The sequence below is a fragment of the Aythya ferina genome (assembly GCF_964211825.1).
Source record: "Aythya ferina genome assembly, chromosome: 10".
Lineage (NCBI taxonomy): Eukaryota > Metazoa > Chordata > Aves > Anseriformes > Anatidae > Aythya > Aythya ferina.
In genome coordinates this window covers 146,709-167,395 of record NC_140306.1, presented here as the reverse complement: position 1 = coordinate 167,395, position 20,687 = coordinate 146,709, and the positions used below count along the sequence as shown (strand labels likewise).

Sequence of the window (20,687 nt, the reverse complement as noted above, 5' to 3'; positions counted from 1 at the left end):
GGCGTTTGCCTTCTTAGTAACATCGTACCTCGACGGAAAAGACGTTTCAAAACACGCTAGGGGCAAGGGTTTTCTTTTTTTCTTTTGGTCACTAACACTTTATAGTATAAGAAATATAAAAAACAATTAAATTAATACATTTGGCATGGCATGGTTGAATGTGTATTTTTGTTTGCAACAAGCCCTACTGCTCTGCCAAACGTCAACAAAAAAAATGCCGGCCTGCACGCGTAAGTTTACAGGCAGTGTACACAGAGTGCTCCACACCGTTCCAGCACCACACCCTGCCCCTGACCAGGAGCACGCCTCCGAGCGGCGTAGTTCTGTTTCTACAAACTCAATAGTCAGAGGATGAACTTGTTCAGCTTAAGGGACAAGACCTCATACTTCAGAGGAGGCTCCTAACTGAAAATTACCTGTTCACCACGTTTGCATGTATATTTCTTTTATTTTAAGCACCTAGGCTTGACAACTGAAGCCTAAAATCATTTTAGCCTCATTTTTGCTAAATGAAAATCGCTGAAGTTGTAGAGTTCCTGATTGCAGAAAACAAGAACTGAAATTAACCATTTTCTGTATAAAAATAGATGTAAAAGATGTGGTGCATCTCAACCACATCATAAATAACATTAAGGATGTGTTTACCAGTTGGAAGAGTTCAATTTCATTGTCTTTGCTGTAAAGCGTGTTTGAAGGGAACTAAAATCCAACACACACTACCCTAATTTAAAATTCAGGGAGCAGAAAGCAAGTAACAGATGAGAGTAGTATCTGTTAATAGCTATTTTCTCCATTAAAAAAAAAAAAAAAAAAAAAAAAAGAGAGAGAGAAATGCAGAAAGCTGAAGAAGATGAACTAAAGCTTTTAGGAAAAAGTCCTTCTCAGCTTGATCACAGTGAAGGGAAATTTCTGTTCCTATTGAGTACTGGGCTTAGACACCTAATGTTTAAGAAATTCAGTGAACTTATGAATAAAAATCAAGAATGCATTTTTATCTGTAATTCACTTTAATAGTATAAACCTCATTTAGGTAGTAGTATTAAGCCACAACAATATAATGCCACATTTAAACAGCATTTAATAAAATGCATAAGCTAAATCATGCACTGCAATACTCTATATACAAACACAACAATGCAAATTCCTCTTCATGACTGAAGACATTGATTAGATATAAAATTCAGATTAAAAAAATCATGCTATTATTTTAATATGCTATTACACATACAATGTTGATTCCACAAAAGTAGCTGTGATAAATGAGTAACTCTTGTGAGGTTTGAATCTGAAATTAAAATATAATAGCATAAACAATTGCTTACTATCCTCTAGAAAGCTGAGACCTCCAGAAAATATCTCAAGGAATTAAAATTAGATAATTCCTTTTATAAAAATGGGATTTTTAATTTTTTTTTTTTTTTTATAAGAAATCAGAGCTCCCTGGTAAGCCTATGCCAAACAGATACAACACTTACACAATGTGCAGTTTCTCAGTTACAAATCTGAACACTGGCTTGCAATGTATTTTAGAGTACGGATTAATTATGAAAAAATATTCCCACATTTTACCTTAATTCAATTTATGATAAAACATATGTAAGCAGTGTTTCCTTCTTAAAGAATTCCCTTTTAATTGAAATTCATTCGATCTTACTTTCAACCCAAAGCCATAGAAAATATATTAAAATGGACCTGTGCCTTCTTGTCATTTATCTAAAATCATTAAAAAATGATGTACAAGAAGCTGATTATTCAGGGGCGCTAGATACCTGGCAATAGGTGTGCTTCTTAGACTTTTGCTTTCTGACATCAAATAGAGAAAGTTGATTTCACGTTACACAGTTTCTGTAGAATATAACAACATAGCACCACTTAAATTTGAGTGTATGTTGCCCTTCAGAATAAAAACAACTCAAAACTTACATAAAACAAGTTCACAGTTTTAAAATATGCTCTTTTTATAAATCCACAATTGATTTATTTATTTTTTTTAAAACAGATTCAGTCCAGATCAATACCTCAATCCACTTCCTAATCTTTAAGATTTTACTGCAGCACAATGACACGAACAGACATTCAGGTTTCCATTCAGCCCTTAAGGAGGAAAGCAAACATTATTCAAACCACACTGATTGTCATGACACCAATGAAGGACCATCTGTCACAGAAATTCCTGCCATTAACTTAGTTTTCCTGCTGAACATCTCAGAAAAATGGCTTGAAATATTAAAGAATGATGTTTTACAGGTTCTATATTTAAAACAAATGCATACAAACAAATGGTTTCTAACAATATATTAAGAAACAAGAGAACATTCTTAGCATTCTTCATAGCAGAGATTTTACACGCAGAGGGCCTGACTTTGAACGAAGCTTGTGCTTTACTTTAAGCATGCAAGAAACTCCCATTATTTTAATCAGTGTCTGCTCATCTGCTCAAAGTTAAACATGCACAAGTCTTCACCACGTTGAGCCTACAAGGTGGAAATATATGCCCAGAAAATTCCACTTCACCTTTTCAATACAAGACATGCTGAACTACTCTAAGCAGTTTGTAAATTTTTTATTATTGTTATTTTTACTAATATTAATATAATTACTTCTCTATGTTTTCTATCCAAGTTCAAGTCATCAGAAGGGAAAAAGTACAAGAACAACTTACATTTTGATAATTTAAGTAGCTGAGTACTCCCTACAAGTAATACACTGTCTTATTGCAAGTCTATTCATTAATGCTCCATGTGCCCATCTCCCACTGTGAATGAGGGAAACTTGACACAGACACTAAGATCTGAAACTGCAGTCTGCAGAAAAGGACAGGACATGAAAATGGACATTAGCTTTGGCAACTAAACTAACTACCTTTGTTTAGTTTAAGCTAGACAAAAAACAATACCTTTGGAAAGTGAATACACAATTGAAGTGGACAGTGAAAATCCAATAAATCCAATGTTTTTATGTTTGCTAAGAAACAAACTGTGACCTCCCTCTTACTTCATTACCACTATGTGTAATTGCTTCATTGAACAGATGATATAGCCTTTGTTAATTAAGTTTAGTTTCATGTTATCATTATCGTAATATGTGTTTATTTTTTAAGTGGCATCCATTGCATCCTGTTTTGTGTGCTACAGTTCAATGATAAAGGCAATTTGGTTTTCTTTCACTTAGCTACACCTGAAGACTTGAAACAATCTCTTAACAAGTCTCACTGTGGAAACAAACTTCACAAAAAAAAAACCAACACAAAAAACATTTTTCAGAAAGCTGACAGAGAATGAGTGAGCATATACTGAAATGTGAAAGTACTTTCTTTCTAACCTTTTTATTCGTACATTTATTTTTAACAGACATTTTAGGTTCTATTTACTCTTCACTGGCTGACCTCACTCATCAAACATAAAAATGTAAAGGGAAAAATGTGAAAGACACAAGCTTCACTGAATTTATTTGTCAGTACTGAAAAGAAAATACCACATTCACCTGCTTTGGCAGTGGGGGTCGGACCCAGTGATCTCTTGAGGTCCCTTCCAACCCCTACAATTCCGTGATATTCAAGCTGGGTTTAGAAAAAGGTGCAAAGCACTGAAATCATGGGGATTTACCTGCTTAAGCCAGGTTTAGTTTGTGCTAAGAAATGACAGCTAAGAAGCTCTGGGTTAGAAAATGAATGAAAAGTTTAACATAAAGAATATCATGAATACATGGCTACATATCTGTACATATATACATACACTGCACACTTTATATACACTGTACATCATGTATTTAGACAGATATAAACATATACATTCATACACACATACATACAACTATGTACATAGGCATTAGCTGCTTGATTGAGTTTTAGTATTGAACATGAAGAAATGCACACCGGTGGGAGGCACAAAGTAAAGATGTGTAAAATAAATTCTTTAAAAAAGAGAGGAAGAAGAATGGCATGAATTTAACAATACACTATTTTCAAAGCATTCACGTAACTCAAGAGATAAAACAGACTGTGGGAATCATGGAACATTATGACAGTATTATCTGTGATGAACTTAGCATGATTTCACAACAAAAACCCAGTAATAAGGTAACTCTGGGGCTTAACGTTTTCCAAGCCTAATATATTTAGACTTACAGTATTTAAACTTTATGAAAAAAATTATTTTAGCTGCACCGTTGGTACAATGTTCTAATTATTTTTTTTTTAGTACAAATTATTTCCCATATAATGTTGATAATATTAATGGGAGCAGAAGTAGGATTGTATCATTATCTAACAATAGGGCTTACGGCATCTTCAGTCAAACAATAAGCCTGAACTTAATTCTGGAGACTTTACTGATAAACAACTCAGCAACTTCAGAATTAGAAGGTGCAAAAAGCAAATGCATTTGCTCCCCTTTACTGCCCTCTTTTGTTAATTTTCATATAAAGCCTTTTTTTTTTTTTTTTTTTTTGAGTTGCTTTCTGACATTCAGAAGTTCAGTAGAAGCTGACAATTTGTCCTTCCTCTGCCCCCTTATGCTCGTCTAAGGGGTGAAACATGGCCTCATTTTGCTGATTCCACCTGGATATATGGAGGTATCAGGCCTGCAGATGTTGTGTGCTGCTGCCACAACAGGCCCATGTTAATCATCAGAGCAAGCCATCACAACAGCTGTAACGTTGTTGTATGGCAAGAATGACAAACTACTGGGACAGATGGGAACCTACTTGTTCGCCTGATGTTTCTGCTTTTTCACTTGTGGCAACAGCAGAAGAAAAAAAGAATCAACCTGCCAGCTTTTGTGCTCTGAAGAATAAACAAAGGAGAGGGGAGAGATATCAAATAGAAATTTATTTATTTATTTATTTGCTAGGGGTGTGATCCTGTACGTATTTACTGGTGGACCTGTTCTTTCCTCACTAAGCAGTGTTCAAATGACTGTGCACTTACATGTACATCATTTATAGGCATCTGAAGAAAACTACAGTTAGCAGCAGTTAAAGCCAAGAACAACTACAATGTTTCACTTTTATTTTATAGGTGCCTTAAATGCTGTGGAACTGAGCAATGATTCTATCACAACTCAGAGTTTAGTTTTTTGAAACACTTGCTGGAAGCGTATGTCTGACTGACCTACCAGTTCTACTGCTCACATCACTCAACTGAAACAGGGCCCCCTCAATGGTACTGTTATTGCAGAAAGCTGCTTTGATCACTGCTTCTTTACTACAGTCTTCAGCCTAATAAATTCCTTTTTATTGGCTAAACTATATTCCTGATGTCCTTTCTACTCGTACTGTTTAGTGCTTTTTAAAATTATCGCTTGCTTATTAAACAACAGGTAATTGGGGAAGAATCCCAACTATCCTCTTAATTGGAATGGACAGGGAAACGCACTAGCATCTTCAGTATCTTGAATGAACTCATTTGGGAACCTGTAATAATCCTGTGTATTACACATAACAATGGAAAACACTGAAGTGTTTCACAGTCTCTACCAAAGAAGTGGCACCCTCAGGAGACTGATTTGGCCTGGAAGCTGAGCCCTGACTTGTTTTCCCTGTTACACCTTAGAATATGCCCTTTGCTGAAGGGTACTATAATGAGAACGCAGAGGCAGCTGTTTTCAGCATAGAAATCTCAAATCAGTGCTATTCACTGGAGGCCTTAGGGCTGCCCAAAGGGCCAAGTACTTCAGAAATGACAGCAAAAAGATTTAGTAACTGATACTAAGTAATCACCAGTGACCAACAATAGTTTCCCATCTTCCCATTTCAGAGTACTCTGAAATCTGAGCCTTTTTAATAACATAACATTTTATGGCAGCTAAAACAGAGGATTGTTTGAAGGATTTCTCTTAAAATTATTGGAGATGATTATTTCCCTCTCTACCAGTTTCACACCAGAATAGCTCCACTGGCACCAAAAGCATTGTATTTAATTTACAACAAATGTAAATCGGCAGAGAAACATGACTTTTGCGTCTGGTCTTAGTCCTGCATCCCATTAGTTCAATGTAAGTAAGTTATTATACATTTTTGCCTTTGTAACAAAAGCAATAATTATTACAAAGGTAAACCCAAATGCTCCTACACTATTATTGCTCATTCATCTTTTTTTTTTTTTTTTTTTTTTTTATCTACAAGATCCAAATCCAGTTCCTTCTCAAGAGGAGTCCTTCTCGCACCAGTCAGTACAGAATTTTAACATTTATATGAAGGAACTATTACCAATATACATATGTAATCAAGTTCAGATAGATCTAATTAGATAGTTTATCAGTATTTTTCTACCCAGTTAAAATATTTTCATTTTAACAGCAATGGAAACAGGACCTAGAAGATTCTGAACGGTATATTTTAGGCACTATGTAGAGTTTCAGCAAGACACTATTTTTTCTTAGAATCACTTTCAGACTGTGATCCTTTGAGCCCTATTTCTGTAAACATAACTTTGGCTTGAAATTAGGCCTTTATGAAAAGAAGCTATTTCCATACTTCAAAAACAAGAAGTGTTTTTTCCAAAAATGTATGACAATAATTTAAAAAATCCTGCTCCATATTCACAAGCAAAAGTTCACACTTGTCAAGAAGACACAAAGTAAAAAGTAATTTAAAAGCAAAGTTAATGAGATTAGTCTGTGAGTGTTTTCCAGTCACCGGCAAACTCAGATATGACAAGAACTACATTAGCCTTGTAGTATTTTTTGCAGTAGTAATAACCTCTTCCTTATATAACATAGCTGGATTATATGGGATCAGAATTTATTATGCAGCCAAACTGCAAACTAGATAACAGTCATGCAAAGATGATTTAAGACTCTTAAGCTTGCAGCTGGAACACATCTGTTACTCTGCTTTCACTATGTTAGAGTGGCCTGAAAGCCCAACTACCTTCAAGAGGTTGCAAATAGTGCCGAAGTTTAACATAGAGCAGGAACAATTTCATGAGACCAATTTTTCTCAGCTGTGCCCTTTTGCTGTCACTAGCAAGCAACACCTAAACTGGTGGCAGAAAACCTCTTTGTTGGTTCTGTGTCTCTGGAACACCTGTTTTCTGTTAATGGACAGGGAAGGGAAGGACAAACATTTACTTCAATATTAAATAAAATAGCTTCACTGACAGATTACACTTTAAATTTAGTGCAACTACACTGGAGAAGATGGTTTATAGTTTCATATGGCAGTGACTGCTTTCAATGGCTCATACACATGCCAAACCTCATTTTTGTGTCAGCCCTTGAACAGCATGTGAGGAGAAAGTGTTACGTTACTCATCACAACTACTTTAGAATTTATAGTTTTTGCCTATTTGAATGCTAACATTTTAGAATCTGAATATTTCTTAAGCTGAAGAACCTACCATCTGCTGTCCCAATTTCTACAAAACAAACTTATTCTTAGAATCAAAACAGTGTATAGTTGGAGAATGTACATATTCATTAATGGCATAAGGACTAAATTATATCGGTTCTGACTAATATGTCTGCAAATCGTGCTGATGATGCTACACAAATTATTATTTTAGGTGATTATCAGAATCTTTTGTATGTAACTGTTTGGTTCTATCAATTGAATGCACACATGATAAATAAACCCTAGATATGTGTTGCACTGTAGTAATTTCATTTACATAAATTAATGTTTTATCCTAGGTAAAATAGTGTTACAGTCCAAGGATCTATTTGCAGAGTAAGGGAATAACAGAGATGTATCAAGGATATCATTATGTGGCCTTGCATTTGTAGGGAGTGTAGTTTATTTGTAAACAGAGCTGCATGGTATTTACCATTTTGATCTACAAATGTAATGCAATGCATACATTTTAAGTTTTACTTCACGTGATCCCTCCATACACAAAAAACTATAGCGGGCTTTATTTCATTCCCTGAACAATTGTGGTCACAGCACAAATAACAAAAACGAAGAAAACAAGTATTTGCACTGAAAATGGGACCCTCTAACTTTAAAAGCTGAAGTCAAAACAATACTTGCCATGAAAAAATATCAGCTGTGTATTCAAATTTGGGAAAAAAAAATAAATCAATGGCTATCTTTTGTGCTTAATTTTTTATTTTGTCCTTAACAATGCCTACTTAGTTGCCTGAATTATTATTATATTTACAAATTATTGAAGTAAAATTAAACTAATTTTGTTTGGTTTTTAGTAAAAAAATAAAAAAATAAAAAAATCACATGTTCAATGTATTCCACTTTTATAACAATGACATAACCCTTTTTTAAAAAAAATAAAAAATCAAAACCAGCCACAACTCTTTCCGAGGTCAGTACTTCTGTTCTTGTTAAAGACACAAATAGTTTTTATACCCTTAAAACAGGGACTTTGTATCAGAAGTGCTGACACAATCACAGAATAAGTTATATTGAAATACAACAGCTAGTACAAAGTTTTGCGTTCCAGTTGATTTAATGTTTAGGTTGCAGGCCTTCCATCACATTAAAAATATAAGAATGTCATTTGTTATAGCAAAAGCTGAGAGAAAAGTGCAGTATTTTAGATCTCTGCATGTATATTGGTCTCCTTGTTACAACCTTTTGAGAACAGAAGGCTCTGAATGCTCTAATGATGGTCACTATACAAGACCTGAATGCATCCAGAAGTGAAATTTCTATAGCCTTAGCCACATAGCACTCATGTCATAAAGAGCTATACAAATGTGAGCCTCCTAATGAGATTGAAGTATACCAGGTCAGAATCTTTAGTATATCAGAAGCCTCATCTAGAAACCCTTAAGACACAAACACCAACCTGTCTAGTGTTTCTAAATATGGACTACTACTGGAAGAAAAAAAAGCTGAATTCATCATTAGATTTTTGTCATATAAAAATATGTAAATACAAAACGCCTCTACCAAAGAAATCATTAAACTAATTAATGCCTTTAATATGCCAGGATCTGACAAAGGTATTAACCACCGTGACTTTTTTTTTTAAAACAAACAAACAAACAAACTTTGATTAGTTAAATTTCTTAAGGTCAATAATAAATTATACTAAAACAGAAGTAATGCTGGATGCATTACTTGCAGGCCAGTACTAGAAAACATATAGATACCTCATTACTTCAGACAGTTAAAAAAAGTTGTTCATTTAACACTCTATGGTGTATCAGTCATTAACTGCAATAATACATGAAAATGTAGATCCCATCTATACTTCTGTTTGAAACTGATTCACAGGAAGGTTGAAAGCACTGCAGACTTGGAGCACTTTGTCATGGAAAGGGAGAGAAATGAAGTGAGAGCTTTATAATATACTGTTGCTGACAAACAGAGGTTCCCACTATATCAGGTTTAAAATTTTATATTTGGCTGGATGACGAGAGTGTGCAGGAGTACAGAGAGGAATAAATTTGGGAATGCACAGAGCATACTCAAAGTGCATCACAGCTCTAACTGAAAATAAGTGTTCTTCCAGTTAACGACTGTTTTTCCCCACAGTTAAAAGGCTTCCTACTAGAATAACATTTATTGTGACTTTTGGGCTGAATAGAAACTTCAATGAATCTGAATAATTCACCACCACTGTGGCAAGAAATGCATTTTTTTTCTCCTAGTTTGGGTAATTTCTGTAGCATGTAATAGTCACTATGGTCACACCATGCCATTAATTACAATGTCACTAACTTAACAATATAGTTCCATGTAATGTGGATATCTGATTTAAGAATCCACATTACTATTTAACGTATAACGTAAGATGGAGTGACTTTTTGTAGAATAAATGATTGTCTCCTGTAGCATTCTACATTTTCACATACATCGCTAGCATTTTGACTAAGGACATAAGTAATTTTTTTCATTCTCCCTACTCATAAGCAGGACATTGATGATATTACCGTTTCGGCGACAAGTGTTTACAAAGTGCTAGTATTACACCCTGGAAATTATTAGATATTAATTCCAAGGTTATTTTTAATATACACAAACTGGTCATTTTTTACTTTTAAAGTAATCTTATTACTAGTCTCTGATATTATAAAACTCTATTTTTAACCACTGGTAATTTCTAAATACAAAGCACATGAAAATTATGTTCAGTAATTCTATAGCCTTTTGAATGAAAGGCATCCAAAATATTCCTTATGGTAGAAAAGGTCCTGTTAGCAGCTCTTTTAACAGCCATTTCAATTTTGTCAATGTTGGCACACAGACAAGGAGAAATCTGATAGGAAACGCGTAACAAGTTGGAAATATTTGTACATACCAAACTGCTATTCTTTCAACTTCTCAATTGTATGTTTTTATGAAAATTACTTTGATCCATCAAATTGTGTTGTTCCCACTATGCAGATGTGCCAGTTATTTGACCATTATATTCTGCTGTTTCCATTTTGAGAATGTAGGGGATTATGCTGTCAATTGGAACATTTCCAATGAGACCAGTAAAAAATAGTTCCTCAGTAATGCTAGAGCTCATCAGCCTAAGTGCTGGCAGGCGAACTAGAATCCGGGCTAACCTGAAAAAGAAATTGAGCTAATTATGAATACATAAAATGAGTTAAAAAAAATACTGTGAGGCTAAAAAGATGTTTTTGTTTTTATTATTACTATAATTAATGAATGGGAGTAAAGAGGCTATCATATAAAGTAACATATAAAGAATTATTACTTTTTTTTTATCCTGCAAGTGAAATGAAAAAGCTTCTGTCCTTAGAGGTTTCTCCAGTGAAAATGACGTATTAACGTATCAATGCCTTTTGTAGATATAACACGTATGTACAAACATCGTTCTTCCGGTCTGCTTCTGAAATTCCCAACTCTGGAAACACTTCAGAGTTCAGGACTATGTTAAAAAAAGTAATATTCATAATGACTAGCGCACTGACATTTCTACAACTTTAAGAGTAAAATGCTCAATTAAAATTGAAGCCATAAACAGTATGTTCCTCAGTTACCTAGCAACTTAATGAGAAGCCAGATAGTAAGGATGGGACTATGTTTTTATAAAAAGAAATTAGAGAATCTGTGTCTGATGAGAAAGTTAATTTGGAGGAATGTGCTGTTACTTATACATACTTCCAAGTGTTGTGCTTTTTTGTGTATTAGGATGTTAACAGACATCCAATATAATGAAGCGATCATATTGCACTTCTGGAGTTTCAATGCATTTTCCAATTTTAAATTTAGAACAACATTGGAAGCATATCTGATGTGTTTATATTGCAGATATACATTAAAATTGACAAAACAAATTCCCTCAGCTGGAGGCATGAAATAGCAAGATTTAGGCAGCAGTGAACACAGGCCTTTAGAAAATGCTTGAATATCTATGGAGAAAAAAATATAAAGACCATTCTGCTAATATATCAGATCTTGTAAACTTCACGGAAATTTTTCAAAAAGACTGAAGACATGCTGCTATTCTGTGAAAATTATAACACTTGTGCTTCTATCTCAATTTGTGACAGCATTCACTTGCTCAGAAAAATCAGATTTGTACTCTAAATTTATCTAAGGATAAGCATGGGGGTATAAACAATAGAAAGTATTTGTGAAGCATGACTGTATTTTTTCTTACTGCAGAAGTCCACCTCTTTTGCACAAAAATCAGTGTTATTAAGCTGTATGTGGAAGAATAATGTGGGATCTAATGATATTTCCAAAGCAGAATTCCTATCTCCATTGCACTTAACTGGCAATACTGATGTCCCACGGTGTTAACTCCATAGGACCAGTGCAGAGACCTGTTTCTAAGATGGGAGAAGCTCTCTTTCAGAGGCTTTTTTTTTTTTTTTTTTAAATGTTACACAACCCTCAGACCTTGCTTAAACACAGTAAAAGTGAAAGCTATCTCCTTGTAAAGAAAATAAGTTCTAAGATAAATTACTAGACAGAAGGTAGAATTTCCTTTGTAGTGCAGAAAATGATTACGTTGGTGAAATTTAAAAATAGCACAGTTTTGATTGAGATGATTGGAAGTTAATTATTTCCAGCAAGTGATACACAGGAACAGTTAAGAGCTGACAAAACAAGTTACTTACTCAAAGAAAAGTTCCTGGAAATTTAACAAAAAAAGAGAAAGTAAATAGGAAGTGAAAATTTCCTATAACAGAAGCTTAAGAGTTGGTTAAGAATAGAGAACTGTTCCCCATATGTAATCCTTAGTTTTCAAGGTCTCTAAGCTGATAATTTTAATACTTTTCTGCACATGGAACTTGAAAAAGGTGATTATCATCCTTTAACCATATTATTATCTCAAAGCTTCTTGAACTAACTTGAAAAGAAAGAGGAAGTCTGAGTTAAAGAAGCTATTCTTGAGACTTCTAACACAGACAGTAAGTCTGTCTACTTTTCTAACCACGGCAATGAAACTCTCAAAACACAACAAAACACACCACCAAAACCAACACAACCCAATGGGAAAGGGCAAAATGATTTTGAAGTAAAAACCAGGTACATTTAGATTAGGTAAAAACGAAGAAATTCTTTACTAAGAGGGTGGGGTGAGGCACTAAAACAGGTTACTTAAGAAGTTGTGGATGCCCCATCCCTGGAAGTGTTCAAGGCCAGACTTGATGGGGACTTTGGGCAACCTTTTCTGGTGGAAGGTGTTATGAGGGGCTGGAAAGAGATGATCTTTAGTGTCCCTTCCGATCCAAACCATTCTATGATTCCAAACAACAAAAATAGGAGAATATACTGTTTAAGTGGAAGAAGCTAGACAGCTATTCTTGATTCTTCCTATCTTTCAACAAAACTGCTGCTTTTATCAACAACATTCTGATTCTTTCACTTCAGTAGTCAAAAAAACAACACCAGATGTTAAAAAGGAAATAACATCATGATACTATTTTGTATTTTTGCCAGCTTCAGCTCACAACATTATTTTGGGTATTATAGAAAATAAATACCTATACGTATCTTCTGGATAAGTTTTTTGGACATAGTCCTGCAATTCCATCTGTGCTTTCTCCTGGAATTTTTCTATTTGGGTTGAACCAGTCAGACCAGGGTGATCTAAAGAAACAAAGCATTTATGTATGTTGATTGTTTCCCTATACGTTGCAAAATTTATGTACTTACAACATTCTTACATTTAATTTCATTTAAATATCGTATTGTGATATTTAACATATGAGCTGTAGAAAATTGGAACATTTGCTTCCTGGCTTCAGAACTGGCATACTCACTTTTCTCTCCATAGCTGGCTATATCCAGTAGAAATCTGGAAAGTTAATCCTGTAGGTGTATACCAGGCAATACCTATGACAGTTTGTGTTTCTAACCCTGCTTTTTCAAACGTGTTTTCTTCTGTAATTTCAACCAACTATTGAGCAACATCTAGTGTTTTTTTTCTTGACATATCAACTTCTTTACCTTTCTGAGGCTGTCTTATGCTTTAATTCCTCCTGGCTCTTCTCTACAAAGACAGTGACATGATCAGAAAAACTGAAAATACCACACATCTGACTATACCCAAATAGCTTCAGTGTTGTGTTCAAAGTTCTTCCCTTGAAATGAGACAGAGCTATCTTGAGTATGGAAAATTAATTGCTCCTCAGACTTGCATTAAAATCCTAATAAACTTAACCCTAATAATAGAATCTGCAGGAAATTTCCAAAAGCATATTTCAGGACAATAGTATCTTCCAATTAAATTCAAATTTTATTACAAAGATAAAAACAAAAGATTATATAGTGCAGAAAATATTTTTTCTGCATAAAATATATATGTATTTTCTGCACTATATATAAAAGATTATAACTGATAAGTTATTCCTTTTCTTGGTATTTTACTTTAATTCAGAGATGCTTACCACTTTGAATGTAACAAATAATTTACATTTCAGAGCAAGTCCTCCCATTTCACTCAGACCGTCAGCAATTTTAAGTTAACCTAGGAAAATTTCTACATCATCTAGTTTTGCTGAAGACACAACTACTTCCTATTTTTTGATATCCTTACTTTATCATTCCAGAAAATCTCAAGCGTCTTCCTTAAGGAAATCCTCATACATGTATCATAAACACTGTAGATCATGCTTTAGTTTTCTGCTGTCATTTTTTTGCAACAAATTTTGCCTGTTTACATTTAGTTTCAGAGATTTTGCAGAAACTCCATATAAAATAGAGTGGTATTTCTGCTTATATTTCATATATTCCCCTTGTGAATGTCTTAAAAATATTAACACTGGAGTCAACTTCTTTTTGTCACTTTGAGAACGTACTTCCTCTAATCCTTCCTGCCATTTACTTCACAGAATCACAGAATTTCTAGGTTGGAGGAGACCTCAAGATCATCGAGTCCAACCTCTGACCTAACACTAACAGTCCCCACTAAACGATATCCCTAAGCTCTACATCTAAACATCTTTTAAGGACTTCCAGGGATGGTGACTCCACCACTTCCCTGGGCAGCCTGTTCCACTTCACTAATATTGTCTGATAACTTAAATACTGGATCCCTAGCTGAAGATAATTGACAGTCTAGTCTCCTAAGGTAGGTTAACAAGAAATACCTGAGAGACTGAAGGTGAAAATAATATGAATTTGTTGCTCCGAAGTTATTTTTAAAACACATTGTGATAAATTCTTATTGAAAACTATTTTATCTATAGCTTAACAGAATAGCCTCATCTCAGGTCATTAGTCTTATAAATAATTACTAAAATGGTAACTTATGAATGTTTATTTAAAAATAGTTTGTTATGAAATTCCTTACCAGGGCTAAAGAGGACTATAGCTTTAAGGTATGCATATTCATATCCATCAATATCAATCTTGGCCATGCTGTTACAGAACTCCTGAAGTTTCCAAATGTGTTCCATGACTTGCTTTATTCTGTCTCCAGAAAGCTTATCTACAAAAAGATATTGTTTATTATTTCATGTGAGCTCAAGTACATCCAATATCTTAACCAACATCCTTTTATGAAAAAAGTAAAGTAACATTTCAAAGTAACTTGTCTCATTTGGTATTTAAAAAAACACTTAACACGTAAGGATGGCCTGAATGATTACAGAAGTGAAGACTAATAAAGCCAAATCAGAGGGCTAGGAAACAACATTAACTCTTTTGCATAATTTTGCATGAATAGCATAATCTGTGACACCAATCCTATTCCAATGACATACGGCTCCGAACAAGAGACTCTCAAATTACAGTGAATTATTCTACAAAATAGATCATGATTCTGGGAATGAAAAAAATTACAAAACAAATGCTATCATACAATCCTAATTTTAACTTCAAACAGTATTGAGTTAGCTTTTCCAGAATGCAAGATCAGTGATGACAGTGATACTTTTTCTTCTGTTTGTACTTTAGAAGTAAACTTTTAATTCACAGGGGTGCATAAGTCTTCTTTTCTTCTGAAGGGGCAAATGCATTCAAATACATATACACAGATTCTTCTATCTTTTGAAACATGTTTCTTATGTTGGTTTCATGTTCTTAAAACATTAATTTAGAAAATATTTATGGATAAGCTAAAATTGAGTGGTATTAGTTGCTGAGTTAGGGAAGGAGAGCTTTCTAATTTGGTAAATAATGGTAACTAATTCAGTAAAATGTAGTAAACTTCTCTGACTGTACATTTGTAAACTGGTCAAAGAATGAAAGCCTTAAAGATTATATTAAAACAAATCTGTGAATATATAGTTACCATTATTAAGCTTCATGGAGAAGTCAATTCCTAAGAGGCATTATTTTTCCCCTCAAGAAATATATTAGAATAAATTGATTCCATTCACAATCTTCAGTGCTACTACACCGTATCTTTATAATATTTTACCTTCGTCTGTACAATAGTGTATACAATTGTTTAGATCCATGTGTGTTAAACTGGATCTTTTATGTCATTTATGACTACTTTCACATATTTCCTGCAACCATGTAAAAAATTGAACCGAACAAAAGAAGAAATTAAACTTTTTTTGCATAATGTCTTGATATATGAATGAAAGTATAGTCTAATTTTCTACAATACATAAGTTGTAATACTGATTTTTCGCAACACATTATATAATATCAGCGTTATATGAGAAACAACCATGCAGAAATACATGCAAAAAGTTTAATTTGAATTTCATAGTTTTCAAGCAACCTCATCACTCACATACTTCTTAGACAAAGTTCTGAAATTTCATCACTTTGAGTTTTGAAGGTGTAGTATAAATATAACTTTACAAAATAGCATTGAATAAAACAAATGTAGTCTCATCCTCTCTTTCTGTCCACTCCCAGGTAACACTGTATGACTGAAAGGATAGGTTTAAGTCACAGTAACAGAAGTGGGGCCAGCTTAAGAGACTAATAACCCTACCACTTACACCTCCACAAACTGATCACTTGGAGCGTAGGTAGAACTGACATTTATTCTGAGACAGATGTAATTTAAAGCTTAACCCTTTGTAGAACACATGATATGCACATTTCCATGTGCTTTTAAACTCTTGGTCCTCTTTCTGTGAAGGAAAGGAATGTCAATTTGTTGTATTTTGAGGGCTGTCCAAACTTCATCAAATTATAAAAAAGTAAAAACATTCATGAAAGGATACTATCCATTTAAAAATCAAACCGCTGACCAATTTTACCATAATAAAGCCAACAAAAGTAGATTAAAGCAAATATACTTTACCAGGACTGAAGGAGATTCATGAATTTTTTCATGATCATCTATCTATTTTTGTGCATTTTATAGTTTTACAAGCAATTTTCACTCTATTCAGTAAGTCTGTTCCAGTTCTCACTGTATGCACAGTAACCAATTCACAAACCAAATTGTCAAACTGGTACCAAACAGTATTCCATAACTACATTTAACTCAAGTTTAAACTGAAACTGGATTTCATGTAATTATATCATTTAATATTGCTATTAAATAATTGTTTCCAAAATATGGGCAACTCATGTCTACACTGCATATATTATTTCGCAATAGTAGGTGACACAGAATGCGCTTTGCAGTGTGAAAAGTTTAAATTTACGGAAAAACCTTCAGGGAAGTATTCTATACTTGCAACTACATTTTCTCAGCTTCTCTATGCTTCTGTAATTTGAGAAGGGCAAAGGAAATGACTGTTCTGTGAGATGTATCAAATCTGTGACCTAGCTCCTCCATCACCTGCAGAATCCTGGGCTGTTTTGGATTGCTTGATTCCTATTTGCTGCATTCACCTAGGTATAAAAAGCAGTGCCACATCAGTTACAGTATATTATCAGGCTCTTTGTGCTTGTAGGGGTTTCTTTCCCAAAAGAATTTACAATTTTACAAATGTATCAAAGAAGGATTATCATCTATTTCCGATATTCCTCTTGGAAAAATATTTTATTTTCAAATTTCTGTGGTAATTCATTTTTATGTAGACGAAAGTATGCTTTTATCTTAGTCCTTCTCTTCTGGTAAGAAAAGGATGGCTACCTGCATCCCATGCAATACCATGCAATTTTCTATCATTTGGCCATTACATCTATATTCTGCTGTTCTCTTTCTGAAATTAAAAATACACTATATTTTCAGAGTTTAAAGCTGCTAGTATTGTGAGTTTTTATCTTATTAAAAGTGAAAAGTTATTCTCAAGCTAATTGACTCTGATAGGGAGCATCCTTAAAGAAAAGGAAAGAAAAAAGGAAAGCAGCCATAACAGATTATTGTTTGTTCTAGATATAGTCATCATTATCACAGGCCAACACTGAACTCAAAAACAGAATTACATAAATCTTCATGAAAGTGTCAAGAAAATAGGTAGTTTAATGCTTCAAGGGGTACTTCAAAATACAGTAATCATTACAGTATTATAGTAGTATACAACAAAATGGTTACACTTATAAGAATACACTTGTGATACTTGGCAAATGCTAAAGTTTTACACTGTAGAGAGATGAAAAACTCTGGAAGGAATAAAGCTCAGTTGTGGTTCAGGAGAAGGCTTGATTATTCTAAGAGCAAAAAAAAAATATTTACATCTAGATGGGAGGAAAGCTCTGTGAACAAACTATAATTTTAGGATACGCTTGTCTTTCTCTATACTGCTAGTCATATGTAGAAGAGGGGAGGAGAAAAAGGCTTTATATCCTCCAGACGTATTTCTTTTAAGGACACCTTTATCTCACTGAGAGATCTCTGTGAGGTCACAGCGCAACAGATCAGAGGAAAAGTAATCATGCAAGAGGCGGCTTCTTCTTTCCCTGGATCCTGGAGAACAGTTCTGCTATCAACTAAAAAACACCTTGTGAGAAATGTTATTCAAATTCCAGTTTGTAGCCCTGTAATGAATACGTATAAGAACAACACACTGAATACATACCTTCCTGTATGCTGTTCTGGAGATGGTTAACAATAGCTGCTAGGATAGTAGACAGACTCATCACCTGTGCACACTGTGCCAGGCCTAAGGTAAACAGCTCATTCCAGCAGGCACGCACAAGGCTTGTATTACAATCCTGCCTATTAATAACACAGAATCAAACAACGGTAGCTAGTCTTCATGTTAGGTTAGTATTACCCTACATACAGTTACATTGATTATAACAATTAGCAATAAAGATTAACATACTCCAAACCACTCTATTAAAACGCATATATCAGCATATGACAAGTATTCCAAAAAGCAAGAATAGACTAACTACATTAAACCATTTCAGGTTATCTGTAAAATGGTGCTCATTGGTTCTTTAATGAGACTTATTTCTACAAATTAAATGCTTGCTTTGGATTCGGCTTTAGCTTCCATAACAGTAGTAACATCAGATATGGTAGTTATCACCTTAGCAAAGATGGCAATCTTTTACTTTATTCTTCAAAAAAGAATATTGCACAGCCTTCACACATTTTAAAGAATTCATTAAAAATTAAATAAATTTAGTTGTTTAAAAATTGAAGTGTTGAGATCAGTGCTTTCATTAATTGGAAAGCAAATTGTTCAGCAGTGTAACGTCCATTTACCCAAGTGCTTGAAATGCAGGTATGGATCTAGCCCAGTGCATAGACAGGAAAAGTAGTCGTGATGCTGACTCACAGATGTAGTGTACATTAAGGTACTCTGGCATTGGACTGGGCATTGTCAACTGCAAAACAATAAAAGCGTGTACAGTTAGGGCATAAAATAATTATCATCACTGAAATAACCAGTGAAAACATTCAACCCACTTTCATTGTCTGTCATAATGCAACTGCATAACAAGAAACTGTCAAAGTAAAACTTTACTAAGCAACACATTACTACTGCTAAGCATGCAAAACAAGGATAGAAAGCAAGATTAGAAATAATGTGGGAAAGAGCTCAAATGTTTCTTTTTGAAAAGTTTTAATTTTCATGTAATAACAGTTAAATCTATACATTTAATTGTTTGGTAGAATGTTAAGTAGCATCACAGTACTATGAAACTATTTTCTAAAACTTCTTTTAAAAGAAGTAAAACAAAAATCTAAAACGGGAATCATACAGTAGGAATCTACAATCACAAAACTCCATTAATGGGAATAAGCAGGTTATAATTATGATTATCGTTCAACTACATTAAGTATTGCTATTTTAAGCTTTTTAATTCTTTAAACAGTGCAATGTGATACCAGCAAGAGGAACACCCTCATTATTTATCTCAAAATTTTCATCAACATGTTCTTGTTTGAGTTGTGTAATTGAAGCAAACTAGGATGGCCATGTAACCTCTCTTAATATTAAAAAGCCTTTTAGATGAAAGTTCGACATTCCCTAGAATTATAAATGAACAAAGCAAGACATAATACTATATGGATGATATGGAAAGTGACCATCAATGGTACTGGGAAGTGAAAGAAGTTTTAAAGCATCCTGATGTTGATGAAAAAGTCTTATGAAATAGTATCTATACACTTCAGATAGAGCTTGCGAGAGTGAAAAAAGCATTAGATGCTAACACCAGCATGCTAAACCAGGTGTTCTAGATTGTCATATTTAATTTTGCAAACATAAAGAAGACGTGGTAAACTCATTTTGGGTTATATCTTTTATGTCAGCTTGTTTAGTAAGACATTTCAAGACACATACCTTAAATGTGACATGTGTATCTGTAAGTAGGGGTCCTTCCACTTCAATAATTGGTGTTGACTGATCTCTACTGATTACATGAATATTCCCCCCTCCTGTAGGATCCATCCCATCTGCCAAGTTATGAGCGGCTGTACCATCTGTGGTATTAAGTGCTTTAGCCAAAGTATCAAATGCTCTGCAAAAAGAAGTAATAGACAGTGAAAGAGCCTTTAAAAATTTCAGAGTACTGGTCATATAAAACACTGTGAAGCATTTCCAACTCAGTATACAGGAACCATGAAGACACTAAGCTAGATTTTTCATGACAACCTGGTTCCTTTGTACTGCTCGGACATTATACAGGGACTGCCCACATATAGCTGATAAAAGACTTTACCCGTAAGGGGGGAATTTTTTACTACTATAAATCCTGTTTTAATTGTCTTATACTAGTATTTGTACTAGTAAATGGGATTCTTCCGCTTACTGTTTACTACCTGCTTCTTCTCACCTTGGAAATTTATAATAGATTATGTGAAATCTCACAAAGCCCAGGTGCACTCTAGAGAACACCCTGCAGTCCCTATTGTTACTAATCCATTCTTTGGAACAACAGAGAACGCAGTGATCTCCTTCTAAACAGCATGCCTTAATTTCCTTCCCCTTAAGAAAAGATATGGACATACTCTTGATTAAACACTTAAACACCTCTTAAAAATCTACCTGAAAGACACT

At 34.0% G+C, this 20,687-nt stretch overlaps 1 protein-coding gene across 4 annotated transcripts in view; it reads right to left on the bottom strand.

The window, feature by feature from the left end:
- Positions 1–988: 988 nt before the first annotated feature.
- NR2C2 (nuclear receptor subfamily 2 group C member 2) overlaps positions 989–20,687 on the bottom strand; it is a 50,726-nt gene continuing 31,027 nt past the window's right edge. For 3 of the 4 annotated variants that reach the window (XM_084530931.1, XM_084530933.1, XM_084530934.1), the window contains 6 exons: positions 19,971–20,148; positions 18,887–19,008; positions 18,249–18,388; positions 14,663–14,800; positions 12,852–12,957; positions 989–10,457 (listed from right to left, as the gene is read on the bottom strand). In XM_084530931.1, the coding sequence (XP_084387057.1) occupies positions 10,283–10,457; positions 12,852–12,957; positions 14,663–14,800; positions 18,249–18,388; positions 18,887–19,008; positions 19,971–20,148 (859 nt within the window). In that variant the 3' untranslated portion in view covers positions 989–10,282. Of the gene's footprint in view, positions 10,458–10,525; positions 11,691–12,851; positions 12,958–14,662; positions 14,801–18,248; positions 18,389–18,886; positions 19,009–19,970; positions 20,149–20,687 lie in introns of those variants that run through there. The other variant, XM_084530932.1, reaches the window with a different exon arrangement.